At 40.8% G+C, this 18722-nt stretch overlaps 1 protein-coding gene across 1 annotated transcript in view; it reads left to right on the forward strand.

The window, feature by feature from the left end:
• Positions 1–400: 400 nt before the first annotated feature.
• The window catches only part of CCNYL1 (cyclin Y like 1), a 33789-nt gene continuing 15467 nt past the window's right edge, over positions 401–18722 (forward strand). Inside the window, exons 1-4 of the mRNA XM_086751581.1 lie at positions 401–928; positions 14023–14097; positions 16241–16275; positions 18003–18103. Of these exons, the coding sequence (XP_086607707.1) occupies positions 694–928; positions 14023–14097; positions 16241–16275; positions 18003–18103 (446 nt within the window). The 5' untranslated portion in view covers positions 401–693. The remainder of the gene's footprint in view (positions 929–14022; positions 14098–16240; positions 16276–18002; positions 18104–18722) is intronic.

An 18722-nucleotide genomic window follows, 5' to 3' on the forward strand; every position in this document is an offset into this window, starting at 1 on the left:
GCATTATGGATTATTTCATTATACCGTATTATTGCTTGTTACCATTCCGTTATTATGCCGTCACACTGCTACGCTCCTGCCGCTCCAGCTGCAGCACGTGCGCAGCCGTGCAGCGCGAGCCGGGCGTCCCCACCTCGGGGGCGGGGCCAAGGGTGCGGCCCCGCCGGAGGGGCGGGGAGAGGGGCGGGGCCGAGCGGCTCGCGGCCGGCCCTGCGTGCGCGTGTGCGCGTGGGGAAGGAAGGGGGCAGGCCAGGAAGGGCGCGGCGGCGGCCGCGTGACGAACCCCGCGCCCATTGGCGGGGCGGCGTCACGCGGCGCCCCGGCGGGAGGCGATTGGGTGGGAGCGAGGCGGGGCCGGGCCTCCCCTCCCCCCCCCGTTTCCCCCCCCACCGCCCCTCCCCCTGCCCGGGGGAAGGTGGCCGCTAGCGGGAGGTCAGGTGCTCGCCGCGCGCAGGAGGTGGCGGGGGGGCTCGCACGGCCGTTGGGGGCCGCGCCGGGCCCGGCTGGGGCGGAGGCGACGGCGATGGCGATGGTGACGGTGACGGTGACGCGGCGCTGAGGCCCGCCCCTCCCTCCCTCCCTCCTTATCGCCCGCCCTCCCTCAGCCCGGCGCCTCGGCTACCCCTCCGCCCCCTCCCCCGCCCCAGCCCGGCAGCCGCGTAGCCGGGGCCCGGCGGGGGAGCTCCGAGCTCCATGGGCAACACCGTCACCTGCTGCGTATCCCCGGACGCCAGCCCCAAGCTCAGCCGGGCTCACGGCGGCGGCGGCGGGGCAGCCCCGGGGCCCGACCGCTGGGCGGACGCGTACCAGGCGGCGGCGGCGGCAGGCGGCGGCGGCTCGGGATCGGCGGAGGCCGAGTCAGGGGACTCGGATCCCGGCGGCGGCGGCCCCCACCTCCAGCACATCAGCGACCGGGAGTTCCCGGATGGTGAGCGGCGGGGGGCGAGCGCGGGGCCGGGCGAGCGGGCGGGCGGCGGCTGTCCCCGTGGTGCCTGCCCCCGCCCCGCTCCGCCGCGGGCGGGTGCCCGGCGGCACCGGCAGCCCCGGGGCGCAGCGCTTCCCGGCCCGCGGCGCCGCCTTTGTCCCGACGGCGGGGGGAACGAGCAGCCTGGCGAGCCCCTCGGGGCGGGGGAGAACGGGGGAGGGTGGCCGGCCCGGCCCCGCGCCGCGCCCCGAGCAAAGTTCCCGGCGGCTGTCAGGGCTCTGACAGCTCCGGGGTTCCCTGCGGGCGGGCCGCCGGGCGGGGGAAGTCGGCTGCGGGGCCGGGACCTCTTCCCGAGGTGAAAGCCGCGGGGCCGCCGCTTAACGAGTAACGGTGTGTGTCCTCCCCCTTGCCGCAGCAGCGCCCTGCCGGGGTCCCTGGCCGCTCCCGGCCCGCCGGGGAGAGGGCTCGGGGAGCTCGGAGAGTCATGGCAGAGCCCGCGGGTGCTGCCGTTTGCGGTGGGGGTCTGGAGGCTCGTTTCTCCTTAGCTGTGGAGTCGTGACTCAGTTGTAATGTTCAGGCAGTTTGGAAAAGCTGCTGCGTTTCCAGTCTCTGTTGAACAGGAGGAAGGAAGAGGGTGTGTGGGGAATAAGGGAATTAAGAATTACAAAGATTGTGTGCGTATGACATCATTGTGGCTGGACGTGGGTAATTTATAACCCGGCTATGCAGGGTGCTCGGTTATAGCTGTCGACTTGCTACACCGAGATTCCTTGTCGTGGAGCTCTCTGTTCCCGAATTCTTTTCTCGGAGCTCATGGGAAGTATGTGTTTGCTGTTCAGATTCCTTCCGGTTATACCTGGAGCACTGGTGTCACACAGGCTGGCTCTGTAATGCATCTCCTTTTCTGACATGCCTAGGAAGAGCTTGCAGGTTTGTGCTGCAGTGAGAGTTACCGAGACAACATCTAACAGGTTGGGGTGCTCTAGCCTGTCTGTGTGCTCACATGATACCCTAAGCATACAGCACAGTGTATTAGCTTATGATATTCAAAACTTAGTTTAATTAACAAACATCTTGCTATTCCTTTTCATAATTATAAGCACACCTATATGAAATATATTCAGTTGAAAAAAGATAGCCTGTCTGACATCTTTAATGTACAATGCGTACAATAACAATTATCACTGGCCCTCCACACTCATCTTGAACTTCAGAAAAAAAAATTTGGCTATCAGAAACTGGCTGCAGAAGAGTGTGAGGAGACCTTCAGAAATGGAATTATTAAACTTGCATGGTTCTGCACAGTACCATATGGTGCAGCTGTTACAGAAACGAGAGGGAACAGTCAGGCCCTTAGATCTCCTTTGAGACAGCTGTGCAATACAGCAGTAGGAGATATTGTATTTGCCATTTAGGAGAAATAAAACTTTATTTTTGTGAGAAGATATTACAGAAATCTCTCAACTCTCCTGTACTTGTTAAGGGAGGAGGAGCTAAACTCTCTAAAGATCCTAATAAGCCAAGCAAAAATGCCTAAGCTAAATAAATCTCCTCAGGAATAAGGGTTTATTTGTTTGAATCTTTAGTATGTGATCATGTCAGCACTGCTAAGTAACTAGGCTTAATTGTGAATTCATGTCAGAACTCGCCTTGAAGTAGGCAAATAATTATTTTTTTGAATTTGCAGACTATACAATAAAATTGTATAGTCCAACAATAAGATAGTAACTGTCTATCACAAATTTTACTTTTTTTACTATGAAAACTTCAGTCTTGAAGCAGGAGGTGATCCTAAAATTAGAACTGGACAAGTTTTATATGTTTTAGATAATTTTAAAGATCATTTTTACAGTGGTATGTGGTTCACTATTGCATCACCTCAGAAGTAGATCTGCCACAAATGATAGATGTTATCTGTCTACGGTTTCTGACTGATGTAACTGTTTCAGGCTGCAAAAAATATCCAAGTTTGATATCTTTATGAAAATACAATTCTGGACAGTCAATATTAGCAGTAAAACTTCTTGTGTTCCTTTTTGAGTGTTATAAATCACTACCTGTGTAGGACTGAAGCAGTTAACTTCAAAATGTAAAGCATTATTTGTGAAGTCTGAAATGGAGTGTTATGAAACAGATGTTAACAATAAACTTCAAGTGATACTGCTATCTGTTTAATTTAAGACCTTCTATGAAAATAATAAATCTGTAAACGCAGCACTTGCATATGCCAGATAGCTATGCTTATCCCTCTTAACTCCAGGATATAAAAGCTGTCAGCATACCCAAACCATGCAAGCAGTCTGCATGGTTCTGTGCTGTTGACTACTACAGAGCCTTAGTTTGTTGCTGTAGTAGTAAGTAGTCCAACAGTTTCATTTGAGAGATTAATATTACTTTTATTACTGTATAATATCATAGGTTAGCTAAGATGCCAATTCTGTCAATAAAGGAATGCTGGGAACCTATTGACTGGCCTTTTCTTGAATGCTTTGGCAAGGGGAAAAGAGAGAAAGCTGCAGGAGAAAAAAAGTCAAAATCCTCTTGGCTTTTTTTGTTCCATGCTGCTCAGTTCTAGGACTTTCTAAGAACACAGCTAAATATGTAAAAAGTTAGCATCCAAATGTGACAGAGATGCTTCATTCCTTAAATTGCTATCTTTGTTTGTTCTTCTTAAGTCTGTCTTAATACTTTTGCACTGATTCTGCTAAAATTGAATATCTGGTTGTATCAGGAGCGAAGAAGTTACCAACTGAGCTTTGGAGTTTTGTGTTGTGATATTTTGTCTTGCATTTTCATAGCAAGTGGAATGTGGTCCTCACAGGTCTATGCTCTTAAATGAGGATTGTTCTGTAGCTTCTCCAGCACACTACTTAACAAGCACTGCTTTCCAGTCAGCACTGCTTATGATTTGTCTGTATCAGGTCAGAATTAAACAAGAAAAATCTCAATTTCTTAAAATGGGGAGATTATGAAGTGGTATTTATGTAAGATAAAAAAGGAGTGGTAAGTGAGATGGAGATAAAACACTGTGAAACTGAAAGTGTAATGTTTCATCAAAAGTTAATTCAAATGGGAAGGGATTGTCAGATCCACTGCTAAGAGGTAATTTAAAGGATGACTTTGTATTTTATGGTTCTCAGGATCCTGAGCCATAACCTGTTCAGTGCATGCTTTATCAGAATGAGAAATAAGCCTGCATTTGTTGTTTAATATGCTAAGCCAAGTTGTTTATTCCTGTGTACTTAATACATAACTTTGAAAATGATAGTTTCTTCCGGATAGGTTTGTGCCTACTGTTAATGTTAAATGTCAGAAACTAAAATATCAGAAACTAAAATGAACCTAAAGCTGCTAGTTGACTTTTCAGCTGAGCTTTAAGTGTTCCTTCTTTTAGCGTGCAAGCAACAGTCCAGAGCAGTTTGAATTGATGAAAAAGGCTTTCCTATGTAGTTTTAGAAATGACAGCTCTTTGATCTTAATGTGCCATTTGGGCTGTGCTGATTACTGTTACCACACACCCTCCCCAGCCCCCCCCCCCCCTCCAAATGAGTGTCTGCTAATCTTTATTTGGGGCTTCTTTCTCCTGTGATTTTTTTTTTTTTTTGGTTGGTTGGGGTTTTTTTTTTGTTGTTGTTATTTGTGAGAGAACTTATGGCTGAGACTTTCTTGCAAGTTCCTTATGTTTAAACATAGATCTAATTTTTCATAAATTCTTTCATCCTTGGATAAAACTAGAACAAGGCCTCACTTGGCAGACTTTTCTCACTTCTACTTGAAAACACTATCTCCCTCCACCGCTGCTGTTTACTGAGCTCAGCAGTTTTGAGCAGAAGTTTGCCTGATTCACATGAACCAAGGGGAAGATTGTTGACCTGCTGAACTGGTGGGACAAAATGACCTGGTACCTTCACCTGGAGAACTAGAGGTGCGTGGGTGGTAGAGAATGGCAGGGGAAAAGACAATCAGGGATGAGAGAGAAGAGCAAATGGCATCAGGAGAGGCGTTGAATGGGATGTGATCATCACACAGAGTTTAGATGGGAAAACAAACAAACTTTGAAGAGGGAACTGTGAGATTTACCTGAACACTCAGACAGACTAGTGCCTAGAATAACTCTTGAAGCACCTGTGAGTCTACTTTTCTTTTTTCAACAGCCCCTTGGCTCTCTAGAGGCCGTGCCATGTTGAGAGGGGCAAGCTTCAAGTTGCCTGCATGCTGCAGCTCTTAAACAGTGTTAAAGATGAACAGATACTTGAATATACTGATTGTTTGTGATCTGATTTCACCAACAGCTTGTCTATAAACCTCCTTGCAGAAGGTCTAAATATTGCTCATTTGTTCCTCTCTTATATGTCAGTTTACTTCAGGCATGTGGGTGGAGGGTTTTTTTTCCTGGTTTTTTTTTTTTTTTTTTTTTTTGATCCTGGTTAAAATGTTAGTAAGTTAAAGAAAAAGATAAACATTTTGATGTCAGGAGCCAGCTTTTTGATGCCAGCAGTTTTCAGCACAGGAAAGGCTTAACCATCTTGTATTGGTTTTTGTGTATTTGAAGATCTGTAGCTGCAGATGCTGACAAATACCGTTGTCTAGTGAAATAAATATCAAGTTGGGGGTGAAAACCAGCTGGTAATCTGGTCCCTATTCTGGTGTTCCCTCTCCTTTTTCCCTTGTATTCAATGAGTTTTTAACCTAACTTATGCTCAGTCTTCTTTCCCCAGAACTCTCAATATCTCCTTCCTGTAACTGACTAGGAATTAATTACAAATATATTTGTAGCAGTTATAAATAGGATGTGATCTTGACAAATGTGAAAGAATTTACTCTCTACAAGCCTGAAACACCTTCCATGTTGTTGGCTTAAGATGCCTAATGTCATTCATGGCCTTTACGAAATGATATATAAAATGCCTGCAGTGGAAATGACTGAGTTAGTAAGTAGTTCAGAAACAGTGATGAAATTGATCTACAAATGTGCTAATAGACAAAATCATCACCATATATGTAATATAATATCTGTATACATATAATACAGTGTCTGTATTTCTGTTCTTATGCTTGGGTACTGCTAACATCTAGGGAATCCTCTCTCCTTTTCTCATTTCACTAAATCTTGGAGATTTGTGCGGTGAGCAAGTTTAGGTAAACCATAGGTTTTTAAGAATAGTTGATATGGAATATATATACATGAAGCTCATATGTAGGAAACTCGTTTGTTTGTTTTGGTGTGTTTCTTCAGGCTTCCAGTATAACAGCTACTATAACCAAGAGACTTTCATAAAATAGGAAATACTGAAAGGAAATATGTGGCTAACCTGAGGGATTTGATGAAATTTACAGAATTAAGGAAACAGAATTAGTTTTCATCTTGACGTTTTTTCTTTTTTACAACGATTTTGTTGTAAGTTATCTCTAGTAGTCTTTCCTCTTCTGGCTTTCTTCAGGAGACTTGCTTTGTTCCCTCCTACCTGTACAGTAGATGTAGAGCAGCAGAAGTTTTGTGGCTAAAAGTATGTGCACTCTCAAGTGGGATCAGTGTGGTGAGGTCATACTGAAAAGCTGACTAACAGGGGAATGAACTCTTGCACCAGCCAACAAAACACAAAACCTACTCCTCCCAGATTTGCATTACACATTAAATTAAGATTTCTGACAATGTTTCTTCCACATATAGGAAGAAGGAAGAAGTGACTCTGGGAGGCAGGATGAAAATGCTGCCAAACATTAAGAACCCAGCCCTTGAATCCGTAGATCCTTGCCGACAAGCTAATCTTGAGATTTCTAAAACTATTTGTTTTTTCTTCATTACAGCTAGAGTTTGAATGTGCACTTTTGTTTCACTCACTGTAAAAATAATGTTTTCAGAAGAAAACTCTGAATGTTTCCACTTGAAGGGACAAAAAAAAAAAGATGCAACTGGCTTAAAAAGCTTGGTGCTGCTTATTTGAATGTGTGGTAAAGCCAGATAAATAAAAGTGAAGATCATACTTGCGGGTGATGCAAATATCAGGGTTGCCTCAACAGCTTACACAAAACTCCCACTGCCAACCAGGTAGTGTTCTGCAGTGTTTGATGAACTCTGTCTGTATAGCACAGCTTTACTTCTGTTTGGAGTTCTGAAAGGGTCTTGAGTCATTGCAGTAATCAAACATAGTTGTTGGGGTTTTTCCAGTGTGAAAAGTAACACTGGCTTGTCATCAAACATTTCAGTCAGACTCAGATAATAAACTGTTGAATGCTAGCTTCTTTCAAAGGCAAAAAAAAAAAAAGGCTTTTCTGTAGAAGTGTTGGACGTGTTTTGTTATGCAGATAGTTATTTTACTTTTATAGAACAAACTGCTGGTAAGCTGAGAATCCACAAAGCCGCTATAAAGAATATTTGAGCTTGTGCCTGAAATGGCACAAAACTTGATGAAACAGTTAACTTTCATAAAAGCCCAGACTTCATTTGATGTTTGTGTTAATGTGAGCTGTTGGAGATAAAACTTAACATATGCCAGTCCATCAGGTGGCATATGACACCTAGCACACAGTACAGAGAGTGCATCTTATTTTGCTTACCTGCAGACACTAGGTGAGACTGGAATTTCTGGAGCTCACCTATTTTTCTTTGTGAACCTTTTCTTGTGAGAAAGAAGTAAGGCAGACAGCATGTGAAGACTGTTAGGAGGATAGCTTCCCTTACCCTTGGGTAGGATGGATGTAGGAGTATAAAATTTAGTTGATCTTTAATGTGTGCAGTTAGATATTTTTATATTGGCTTATCAATTAAAAAAATAGACCTCCGTGGAGTTCTGCTTTAGCTTCTCTTGGTAGTGAATTGTGTTACATGTGAAGGGAATATGTGAGGAATAAAAAGTGAGCAACATGGGACCAATTCTTTCTCCTTGTCTTTTTAAACGGTCCTACATAGAATGCAGTACAGAAACACATCTCTAAGAGAATCTCAGTTACTTCTAAGATTTAGCTTGTGATCTACTGTTTCCCTTCTAGTTCCAACATGAAATCTTAGGGACATCTACTTTTCTTCCCTTTCAACTGGTCCTGCCTTTACTGTGGAATTTGGGGCACTCTTGACATCCTGTTGTTCTGCCTAGCTAAAATATGTAGAAGTTGTTATAATCCTGGCAGGTACATGATGAAACGCATGGAAGCCTACTCAAATTTGTTTGGTCCCAGAAAGGCGAGGTATTGTGTACAGTGGAACAGGTCTCTCGATCATGTTTCCCCAGCGGGGACTGTGAACAGAGTGCAATGGGACCATGTCGGGATTTGCTGTGGAGGCTGGCCATCATGGCACTGTGGATCCTTCTGCAGTTTAAGAAATGCAAGAACACTAATACTGTATTGATTATTTTTAAAACTGTAGAAATGAATACATAACTTGAGCCCTGGCTAGCCTACAACATTTAATAGATGGTCTACACTTTTGCTTTCTAAATTCTTCAGATTTTAGTAGTAAATTTGAAGTGTTTACTGTGTCAGTTTCTTGTTGAACTACCCCAACTTAGGAGTGTGGTGTAAAAGAGCAAATAATTAGCTCTTAATTAAGAGAGCTCGATATATATTGAAGTAGTTTCTGTGGCCTTCTAAAACATCAGTGCGCTTAAATATGTGCTGGGTGTTGGTAATGATATTGCTGTTCTCATGGTAGTGTGATAAGGAACAACTGAGAGATTTTTATTTTATTTTTTTAATAGCTTTACAACATCTTTCTGTGTGTATTGTGTAAAGTCATGATCTTCAGAAATAATCACGTAACACAGAGGGTGGTCAAACACTGGCACAGGTTGCCCAGAGAGGTTGTGAAGACTCTATCTGTGGAGATGCCTGGGCTGCCTGCTCCAGCTGACCCTGCTTGAGCAGGAGGTTGGACTTAGGTGATTCAAGAGGTCTCTTCCAGCCTCAGTGGTTTCGTCTTTCTGTGAACAAAGGCCAACTGTGTGGGTTGTTTTCAGTTGTTTTCCTTTTTATGTAAAGAGTTGATTTCCTCTGAGGAGTCAGGAGTGTTTTTAAGGGACTTGGGCATATCCAAGTGTTGGTTAACATTGCTTTCACCAAGATTCTCCCTCAAAATACAGTTCCTTTCCGAGAACTGGTTGTGTTTGAAAGCATTTTGTTATAAAACAGTCCTTTATGTATTCAAATTTGCTTGTATTACTTATAAAAACAGAGCAGATTTTGTATCTTTTGATTCCGTCTCATTATGGAAGAGACATGTTTTGTTTTGTTTTTTAAGATGAACAATTAGGAGATCAAAGTGCTTTCATTCTGTCCAATTCTGAGGAAGAAGCCCCATGCAGCGTTTAAAGGATAGACTGACTTGTGTGTAACTGAGGACATGACAGGAGAAGGCAAATGGAAAACCAACCTATGTGTACTGGGTTCTGTGGTGCGTTTGGTGTGACCAGTGAAGAGTAAACAAAGCAGGCTGGATTTAGACACCAGAACAGTAACTTTAAGGAATGTTTTTGGGAATAGAAATAGAATAACATAATTAAAAGGACAAATCAACTTTATATGAAGTTACTGTTTGGAATAACAGGCTTTTGGAACTATATGGGCAAATTTGTTAGTCTGATTTGTTTTAATTTTTTAATCTTGATTGGGAGTGTTAAGTAACTCACATCTTTCACTCTGTAAGGTAATGAAATATAAGGGAAGCTCAACCATTAATCAAAGCTAGTAGCCCACTGAGCAAGGGAAGAAACTCAATTTACGGCAAAGAGATGGTTTTATGATTTAATGCTTTAAATATATGCTGCATCAAAATATTACTGCTGTCTGGTAAAGCAGAGGATAAGCCTAAAACTATTAAAGGAAATGCAGTATTTTAGTGTTCTAAAATAGAGAAATCGTCAAAGAGCTGCTACTTAGTGACATCTTTGACTGTCAGCTTCATTCATGTGATAATATATGTAGCACGATGCAGTGTGTAAAATGTGTTCTTAATAGTTAGAAATTACCCATGGAGGTGTGTAAAACAGTAGATAAGTAGCTAGCATTATAAATTCCTAAAACCCACACAAGTTCTTATGACATAGATGAATAAAAGTAAAGTCTTCATGCGGATTTTATGTTGAGGAAAGGACATAAGATCTTGAGCTAGGGGCAGAGGTCTGCTTTTAAAAGTAACACAAGCTGCCCTGTGGGGGACTATGTTCTTGTCACCCCATGGAGCACACAGCAGCAGCAGAGGTAGCTGAGATTGTCTGAGGGGTAAGCAAGCTGTTAGAGATTCTTTAAAATGAGAATGGTGAGAGAGGGAAGCAAGTTTAGTCTTCTCTCTGCTCCGGCTAGAGGCAGGGTTGATCTGACAAGCTTGGTAGTACCACGTGAGTAAATGGCACTGGGAGATGGAGAGAAATAAGGGGGAAGGTTATTTTTAATACGCAGCTCTCAGAGAGAGGTAGAGGGCACTTGTAGCATGGCAGCGTTACTGTGCCGCTCCTACAGACTTCGTTTCTGGTGGCGATCTTCCCTTTATCACTGAGTGTGAGTGTTCAACAGAAAATGTGTTTTGACTTCTATTGAGGTGATAGCCTCTAGAAGAAAAATGTTTTGGAGTTGTTTTCTTGCTTTTTATATCATCCTGTTGATTCTCTCATTTCTCTTATTGCTGTTTTTGCATGTTTTAATTCCTGTTAATTCTGTTCATCCTGTGGCATACCATGCTGCTTTCTTTTTTTTTTTTTCTGTTATCTTTCTGTGAAGCTTGAGCTTTCTGTCATACATCTTCTGATGTAGCTCCTAATCAAGACTTACCCTTATTTTCAGGGCTAGATATCTTGGTTTGGGACTCGTAAGGGCTACCAGGATGAAGTATTAGGAGTTACAGTTAGTTGTGATTCAGATTGTTTGTAGACAGATTAATCTCTTCCTCTGGCTCTTCTTTTGCTCCCTTTCCCATTGCATTTTGGTGCTTCTTGTGTCCTTATCTGCCTCTTGCCATATGCTTCCTTCGTCAGCTGTATTGCTCTTGCTTTTTGGTATTTTGTGAGTAATACTGTCAGTTTAGGAAGAGCAAATCATATGACTAATTTTTCCATTGCTTGGAAGAAAGCTTTGTCCAGGGAGAATAGCACAGAATGGATGGTTAAAATTCTGTGGCTGCTTAGAAGGGGAAAGCTACAGGGAGACAGTCTACTACATGCATCTTTCTTTCTTCGTAGTCTCTTGCAAGACAAGAGCAGATATACTGTTTCTGCTAATACCACATTATTCTGGGATCAGAATCCTAGCTACAGCTGGTCTTGATCACTTCTTGTGGAATTTTGTACCTAGGGCTGCACAATGTGTCTTGGACTTCATTAGTACCATAACTTTGGTCGTATAATCTGTGTTGTGGAATTAATGAATGTGCTGTGGGTGCTGATACACCTGACTTTGTCCAGCAGAAAGCAACTTGTGCTTCGCAGAGCCACTGTGGAACTGGAGCCAGTAAAGTCTATTTTCCTTTCACTGCTGTTCCTCTCCCCGAATGTGTTGGTCTGCACCTGTCCTGTTTAACATTTGTCAGTGACCTGGAGGAGGCAATGGAGTGTGCCCAGATTTCAGGTGACGCCCAATTGGGCAACAGTCAATATGCTGGAGGCTGCTCATTCAGAGGGGCCTAGATAGGCTGGAGGATTGTGTGAACAGGAACCCTGCAAAATTCAACAAGGAGAAACACAAAGTCCTGTATTAGGAGTTACTGAATTCAGTACCCTTTTCCCTCTGTTTTCCTGTACTTGTTCCTCTCCAGTCTTCCATGCTACCTAAATATCATGCAAGTCTTGTACAGTCCCACGTGTTCTTCCCTACCATTCCATAGTGAGTCCCACAGCTCTGTAGACATTATCCTCCCTCCGTGGGAAAGGTAATCTGGACTCAGTGGACCCTCATTGGAGGTTTTCAAGAATCAACTGGATGAAGCCTTGAGCAGCCTAATTCTACCTCATAGCTGACCCTGTTTTCAGCAAGAGATTAAACTAGAGACCTCCTGAGGTCTTTTCTAACCTGACTTATCCAGTTATTCTAAAAGTTGCTGCGGAACTGTAAATAAATAAATTTGGAGTTGTTTGCTCTGCTTGCATCATAACTTGCTAATAATAATCTGTATTTTAAATCTGCATATTGCAGCTGAATTCTGCCTGTTGATGATATTTAAGTTATTTGGTAGACTACTTTCATTTCTGAATCACTTCTTTCTCAAATCTAAGAAGTTGTTTAATATTCACTATTACCAGTGAATTCCTTGGTCTATGTCAAAGTTTGTTGTTTGTGGGTTATTTGTTTGGTTTTTTTTTTTTGAGTGCCAGCATTAGAAGCTAAGAGTTGGTCTCTATGTTGTCTCTTAAAAGTGATTTTGCTAAATCAGTGTTAGAAATCTGTCAACATTGTGGACAAATTTTAAACAACAGTTATGCTATTTTGTTGAGATGTTACAAAAGGTAGTTAAAATGTGCTGCTATGGCATACTGGATTTTTTTCAGAGAATCAAGTGTGTATTAGTGGTACTTCACATATGAGCTGTAAAGCAAATTCCATTCTACGGCTTCTAAACCCCAATGAGCATATTAACGTGAAAATAGAAATACTGCTTTTTAAGTTAACCTTGAAAAACTGCTCAAGATGGTCTGCTTTCGCAGCTGACTCTGCCCTTTTTTGAGAGTGAGGGAAATTCCTCATTGAACAATCTTTGTGTTCCTAAATAGACCTTAGCCACCCTACTACAGTAGAGCTTCAAAATTACATTGGCCTGCATCCTGGACCAGTGTCAGAGCAATACTGTTGGACTAAGATCAGTGATGTTGTAAGCGAAGTACTTGGAAAACATCCAGCTCTGGATACCAGTGTTGCGTACCAGTGGGAATCTGGAATGAGAAGTCTTGGGGACACACGTACTTTTGCAATTACGTTCACTTGCTGATGCATGAGGGCTGTGTCTGTGCTATGGGTTAGGTGCAGTAGCATAAAACATCTACATAATTAAGACTTACAGCACCAAGACAGTTTGTGCATACTTTGGCTACTGTTTAACTAGAGTTCTGTTGGTTGAGTGCATAAAAAGTTCTTAAGATTTTTTTTCTTCTTTTCATTAAAAGTTGATGGTGATTCTTAGGTGACTTTGGTTTCTAAGGGTGTGGCAACTGTTGGCATACCACCTTGAAATACTGACGTGCAAGTTTGCGAGCTTGCATGCTTTTATGGTTAGCATGGCATAAGTAGCACACAGGAAGATCAGAATGACAAATGCAAATGGATGCGAATTTGTTTTTTCCGGGATGTACAGGATCACAGTTCTAGATTATTCTGTTCATATGTTCCCATAAGTCAGTGTGTATGTAGCGTGACTTCCTCAGAATAGCTGTTTCTTCTCTCAAAGTTAATGCAGCTCAAAATTTCGTTGTGATGTTTACAGCTTCATCGGCAAACTTTTTAGTAATCACTCCCATCTTAATCTAAGGGAGTAATATATTGTCATCTAATGTCATCACTGGTTCATTGTGGCAAAGGATTAAAACAATCGTTTTGTTCTTCAGTAATTACATATTAGCTGTACAGGGTTTTACTTGAAATTCCAAAAGAACAGACTAGTGCAAGATGCATGTTTCGATATTTATCAGCACTGTAAAAAGTTACTCATTAGGTTCTTTTATTACACCACAGAGATTGTTTCCTGCTGTACTGGATACTTAAAGCATAGAGTGAAAAATCAGCAGTGTCCTTTTCTTTTTTTTTTTTTTTTTTTTTTTTAAATTATGCTCTTGATAAAAGTTGTAGCTTCCTGCCCTCTACTGCTACCCTAACATGCAGGGGTGCATACTAACTTTTGAAGATGTATGTTGTTTTCAGAGATCTCCCTTTCAGATTTTGTTTTGAGAGAAACCATAAGCTACTTCAGAGCTTTGTGGCAGTAGGAATGAGTCCACAGGCAGGGAAAATGTCAGATTTTTATCTTGATAAAAGTGAAGTTTTGCTTTAGAGAGACAGCCTGTTCTATGTATTTCTGATCTTGTCTCCATGACTGCTTGAGCGTTTTAAGGCTGGGTGGGAATCGTTGCAGTAATCATCATCTGTTAAAGGTCTCCCCTTTTTTTTTGTCCTTCCTGTTTCAGATTTAGCCTTGGAATCTAATCCATCTGATCATCCCAGAGCAAGCACAATTTTCCTGAGCAAGTCTCAAACAGATGGTAAGCTAAGTTTTTTCTGATTTAAAAAAAAAGATGGGAGAAAAACTGGAAAAATAACTGCCTATTTTAATTAGAGACAACTTAAACTGCTTTAATTCTTTCAAAGCATAGGGATTAATAATTTGCATGTTTACACAGAAATGTGTTTGTAGTCTGTTTTACTTAACACTTAAAATCACTTGTTCTTCTAAATGCTTAAATATCAGATTTCAGAGTCTGAAGGAGCAGAGCTTTCTTCACTAGTATAATTCAAGCTTCAAGCAGTGGCGGGTTTTTTATGACTAAGGATTGTTTTAAAAATTACTTTAAATGGAAGGAAAAAAAACCCGACACTTGTGTAAGGAATAATAAGCCTAAGCCATCAGTCTGTATCAGTTGCTTTGGAATATGTTGTTTTAAACTATTTGAGCAGTTTCAGTAGCATAATTATTTTGTATCCTGCTTTTAACTACATGGATGTATTGGGATTTTCAGTTTCTTTGCAGATCCTTTGTTTACTTAATAAAGTCAATTTTGAATAATTCCTGTAGCTTGTGCATTCCAAAACGCTTTTAAAAAGTGGAGACATTTCCATGTTGCATAATAAAAAAAGAATTCTGACTATAGTATATTTTGAAGTTGCAACTGGAAAGGAGTTTATGATATTTTTTTAAAAATGCTTCTGTTCCTTTTTTAGTTGGTTCTTGTTTGAAGCATTGCTTATTCTAAGAGTGTTGCACTTGAGACTGGATGTGTTAATGGAAACCTGCAGTGTGTCTTCTACCTTGGCGTAGTTTTGCTACAGAAAAGTAGAATTATTTTGACAGGTCTCTCAGTTGCAGTCCTGCTACTCAGAGTCTTATGGCAAGTAGTAAAATTGTCAGTTGTATCAACTTCACAATGCTCAGATAATCTGTAAGCACTGGAAAAAAAGTGCTAGCATGATTCTCCTGAAGAGATGATACCAAGGAAAGATGGGCCTCTCTTTCATGAGGCCTCTAAGGTCAGTCTTCAAACAGACCGAGGATCTGGCCTGCGCGTTTCAAACACCTCTTGGATGAGCACTGCTTAAGTTGCAATTAGCAAGTTGACGTAGTTCTTGAACATCGTAGTGCAGCTTCACTGTGCAGCCTTAAACTATTCTCTGAAGTTTGTGTTAGTTGGATGAATTTATTTTTATGGGGTATTTTTATGGACAAGTCAGGCACAATAATTTATTTTATACTTTCACTAGATCTTCTTTAGTTAACCTTCCATAGGAGTAGTAGCATTAATATCCATAAGTTCTCCCTCACTGAGATGTGAGAGAGATTATGCGTTTTTTATTTATGCAAAAAAAAATCAGGATTGCAAGTTTTGATTTATGCAAAAAGACAAAAAAAAATTGGATATTCTCTTCCAATTGTTTTTTTCTAAATATGTAAGAGAATGTGTCCTGCTAACAAGCGGTAATGATCTGAGGTCACAACTTTGGAGAAGTCACCTGTCCAGGCTGGTCACATTTTTATAGCTTTCTCTATGTATGCAACTCGGCTCTCCTTTAACAGCAGTGTTTTACTGCTGCTGTAATAGCTGAAAGTTAAACCTTACAATCTTTTTTTGAAAGGCTGGCAGTTTAAAATTATCAAATAACATGGTTGTAGTTATATGATAAATAGGCATAGCTTGTGCTAGCATCTTCTGTATAGTGAAATACCTTTTTACCTTCTGCTGTCCAGTAGGAGGAGAGAGAACACATACAATGCTGGGCACCTCACTTCTCCCTTGTGTGTCTTTGGCATGTTCAGTGTGTGATGTTTTTATTTCTTTTTGCTAAGTGTTTGCTGTTGGATGTTGGACATTGTCTGTTTGAATTATCTGAAATCATTGAGTTTTTTATGATACACAGCATCTTTTCAAAGCTGAGACATTTTTCCCTTAGTGCAATGGGTAGAAGTAGTTCCTAAATATACATGTGGATAGTTGGAAGTAGTATGTAGTTTACTAGCTTGATGAAACTTGGTAATTTAAACTCAAACTACTTTTCTAGACACCTAAAATCAAATATGAAACTTCTAATACTCATGTACTTCAGAAGATTGGATAATAGAATGACTTTATTGAATGAAAATTGGGATTGTATTTTAGAAACCTTTCAGTTCACATTCTTTCTCCCTCTTTCTAGTGCGAGAGAAGAGGAAGAGTAACCACATCAATCATGTAAGTAAAATTCTTAGTGTGCTAGATAGATAATATTAGCATATTGGAACAAAGACAAAGTCAAGAAACAACTGTTGTAGTTCTAGGCATATAGTCCTACACATGTTCAAAATCCTCCTTAGCAAGATGAAACTGAATTATCTTTGCCTGTCTCTAAAAAATAAAGTATCACAGTGTAGAATGGCTGATGTCAAAAGAGTAAGAATGGATTTTTTCTTTTGTTTTATCAGTTTTGAGTATTTCAAACAGAAAATATAAGTCAAACTGCCTATGTTGTTTTTTTTTTTTAAAACTCGATTAATTTCTCAGCTGAGATTACAAGTTTTAAACGACTTGCTATTTGAGCATCACTACAGGATGTATTGTAAGAAGTGTATCCAGCATGAAAAGAGAATGATGAACAAACATTATGATCAGCATGATAATCCATTAGTTTTAAAATCTGAAAATATACTCTAAGCTTCTTCCAAAAATATTGGTGGATTTTGACATTTCATTTATGGGGAAAAAAAAACAAACAAAAAACCCCAACAAAATAGATACAATGTCACTAATAAATGAATAAAAAATTATTGACTAGTAAAGCTAAGAATGGAAGTTATTAACACAAAGGTTAAAAAAAAACTGTCTAACAGAGGTGTCTACAGATAAGTTATTGGTAAGATAATACTTCAAGTGTGTTGTATGTCGTATGATTATGGGGGATACTCCGCCCCCCCTTTTGTAATTCTTTTTCAGTGATAGTTCCAACTTTAGTCTTCAGCACCAAGGTCAAGTGTGATTGGATTGTTTTTGCTGGCAAACCTCAGCTGGAATGGGAGATATTCCCAGGCAGCCATTGAGTTGTGAAGGGTGCCAGCATTTTCATATGGAAGACTTTAAAGTTTTTAGAAAAGATAATGGCAAAAACTAATGAATCTTGAATTGCTTGATTAAAACTCCTCTGTCAGTTATGATGTCCTAGCTGTAGTGCAAGGCATTCTCTAAAAAAGCCTAACTTAGTGTTATATGGGAAGATATCTTGCAGTATAAAACCTACAGAATTAAGATAGATGATGGAACATATTGCTAACTCTAAATGATAAAAGTAAGGGTACTTGGCAGTACTTCTTTTTACTACTTTCCCTTAGTAATTTCCAGATTCCAGAAGCTAAACAAGACATGAGTGAAGTGAGCAATGTCAAGAAGAGGTTTCTTTTTTTTTTTTTTTTTTTTTCTTTTTTCCTTCCCTAAAATAAAACAAGAGAAAACCTCAAATGCAAAACTGTCTTTACAGGGACTGATCCTGGATAACCAGAAAATTTAGAAGTATGGGATATAAAAGAAGGGAGAAGATGATTATGGAGTCACAGCGAAATCTAAAGTATATCATAGAGAGGGAAGTCTGAGACCCAAACTGGCAAGGATGGAATGGAGAAGAACTGAGAAAATCAGAGGACTTGCAGCTTTAGCTGCAGCTATTTCTGTTGAAAGTTATTTACTTAAAAACATCATGTTATGTATTAAAAGGCATGATTTATAAACCTGTCTTACACAAAGGGTGTCCTCAGGAACTCGATGGCTATAGGACAGCTTACATAGCAGGAGCAATCATCTACAAAGACCTCCTCTGCAGTCACTACTTGAGGTGTAAAGCTAGTATTCAGAGTGGTAAACCAAAGCTCGTGGGATTTCTCTTCTTGAATGTATTTGTTCTTTTTTTTTTTTTTTTTTTTTCCCCCCTCAAGGTTTCCCCTGGGCAGCTTACGAAAAAATACAGCTCATGCTCAACAATATTTATAGATGACAGCACTGTCAGTCAACCTAACCTTAGAAGCACAATAAAGTGGTAAGAACCTTTGTCATCAACAAGGGGCTGAGTAGCATTGCAAGGTTTATTTGGGATTTTTTTTGTGGTCTTGTCTGTTTCAAAGCCAGTCATACACTTGAATGAGAGGAGCACAGCATTGCTGTTGGTCATGGAAGGGAGGTAGAGAACTGGTTAATTGAGTGCTGAAGTGAGCTGTTTGGGGTTTTGGGTTTGTTTTTTTGTTTGTTTGGGGTTTTTTGTTTGTTTGCTTTTTAGTTACAGAGCTACTGTACTCTTGTATTTCAAACTGGTTATCATCGTGCACTTGAGAATCTGAGGCAATGCAGAAGTGTGTCAGCATTTTGGATTTAAAAGTGTGTGTTGGGGCACGGAGCTCAAAGGTTTCACATTGAAAGCCAAATGCAGAAACTCTTGATCTGTGAAAACTTGAATTAAATTTTGTATGGAGTTGCAGGAAAAGTTTGTAGGGCTGTATTTGCTACTTGCCAGTGGTATTAGTCTGCCCTCTAGTTGTGGATAACAGTATGTTGCTGGCTTTGGTTTCCGTTCTAGCCTTTCTACTTTTTCTTCATATATTTGTTACTTCATGTAGGTGAGTTTGATAACTGTTTAGTTTTCTTGGTTCTCCAAATGGAAA

The sequence above is a fragment of the Chlamydotis macqueenii genome, chromosome 6, assembly GCF_036417535.1.
Source record: "Chlamydotis macqueenii isolate bChlMac1 chromosome 6, bChlMac1.mat, whole genome shotgun sequence".
Taxonomy (NCBI): domain Eukaryota; kingdom Metazoa; phylum Chordata; class Aves; order Otidiformes; family Otididae; genus Chlamydotis; species Chlamydotis macqueenii.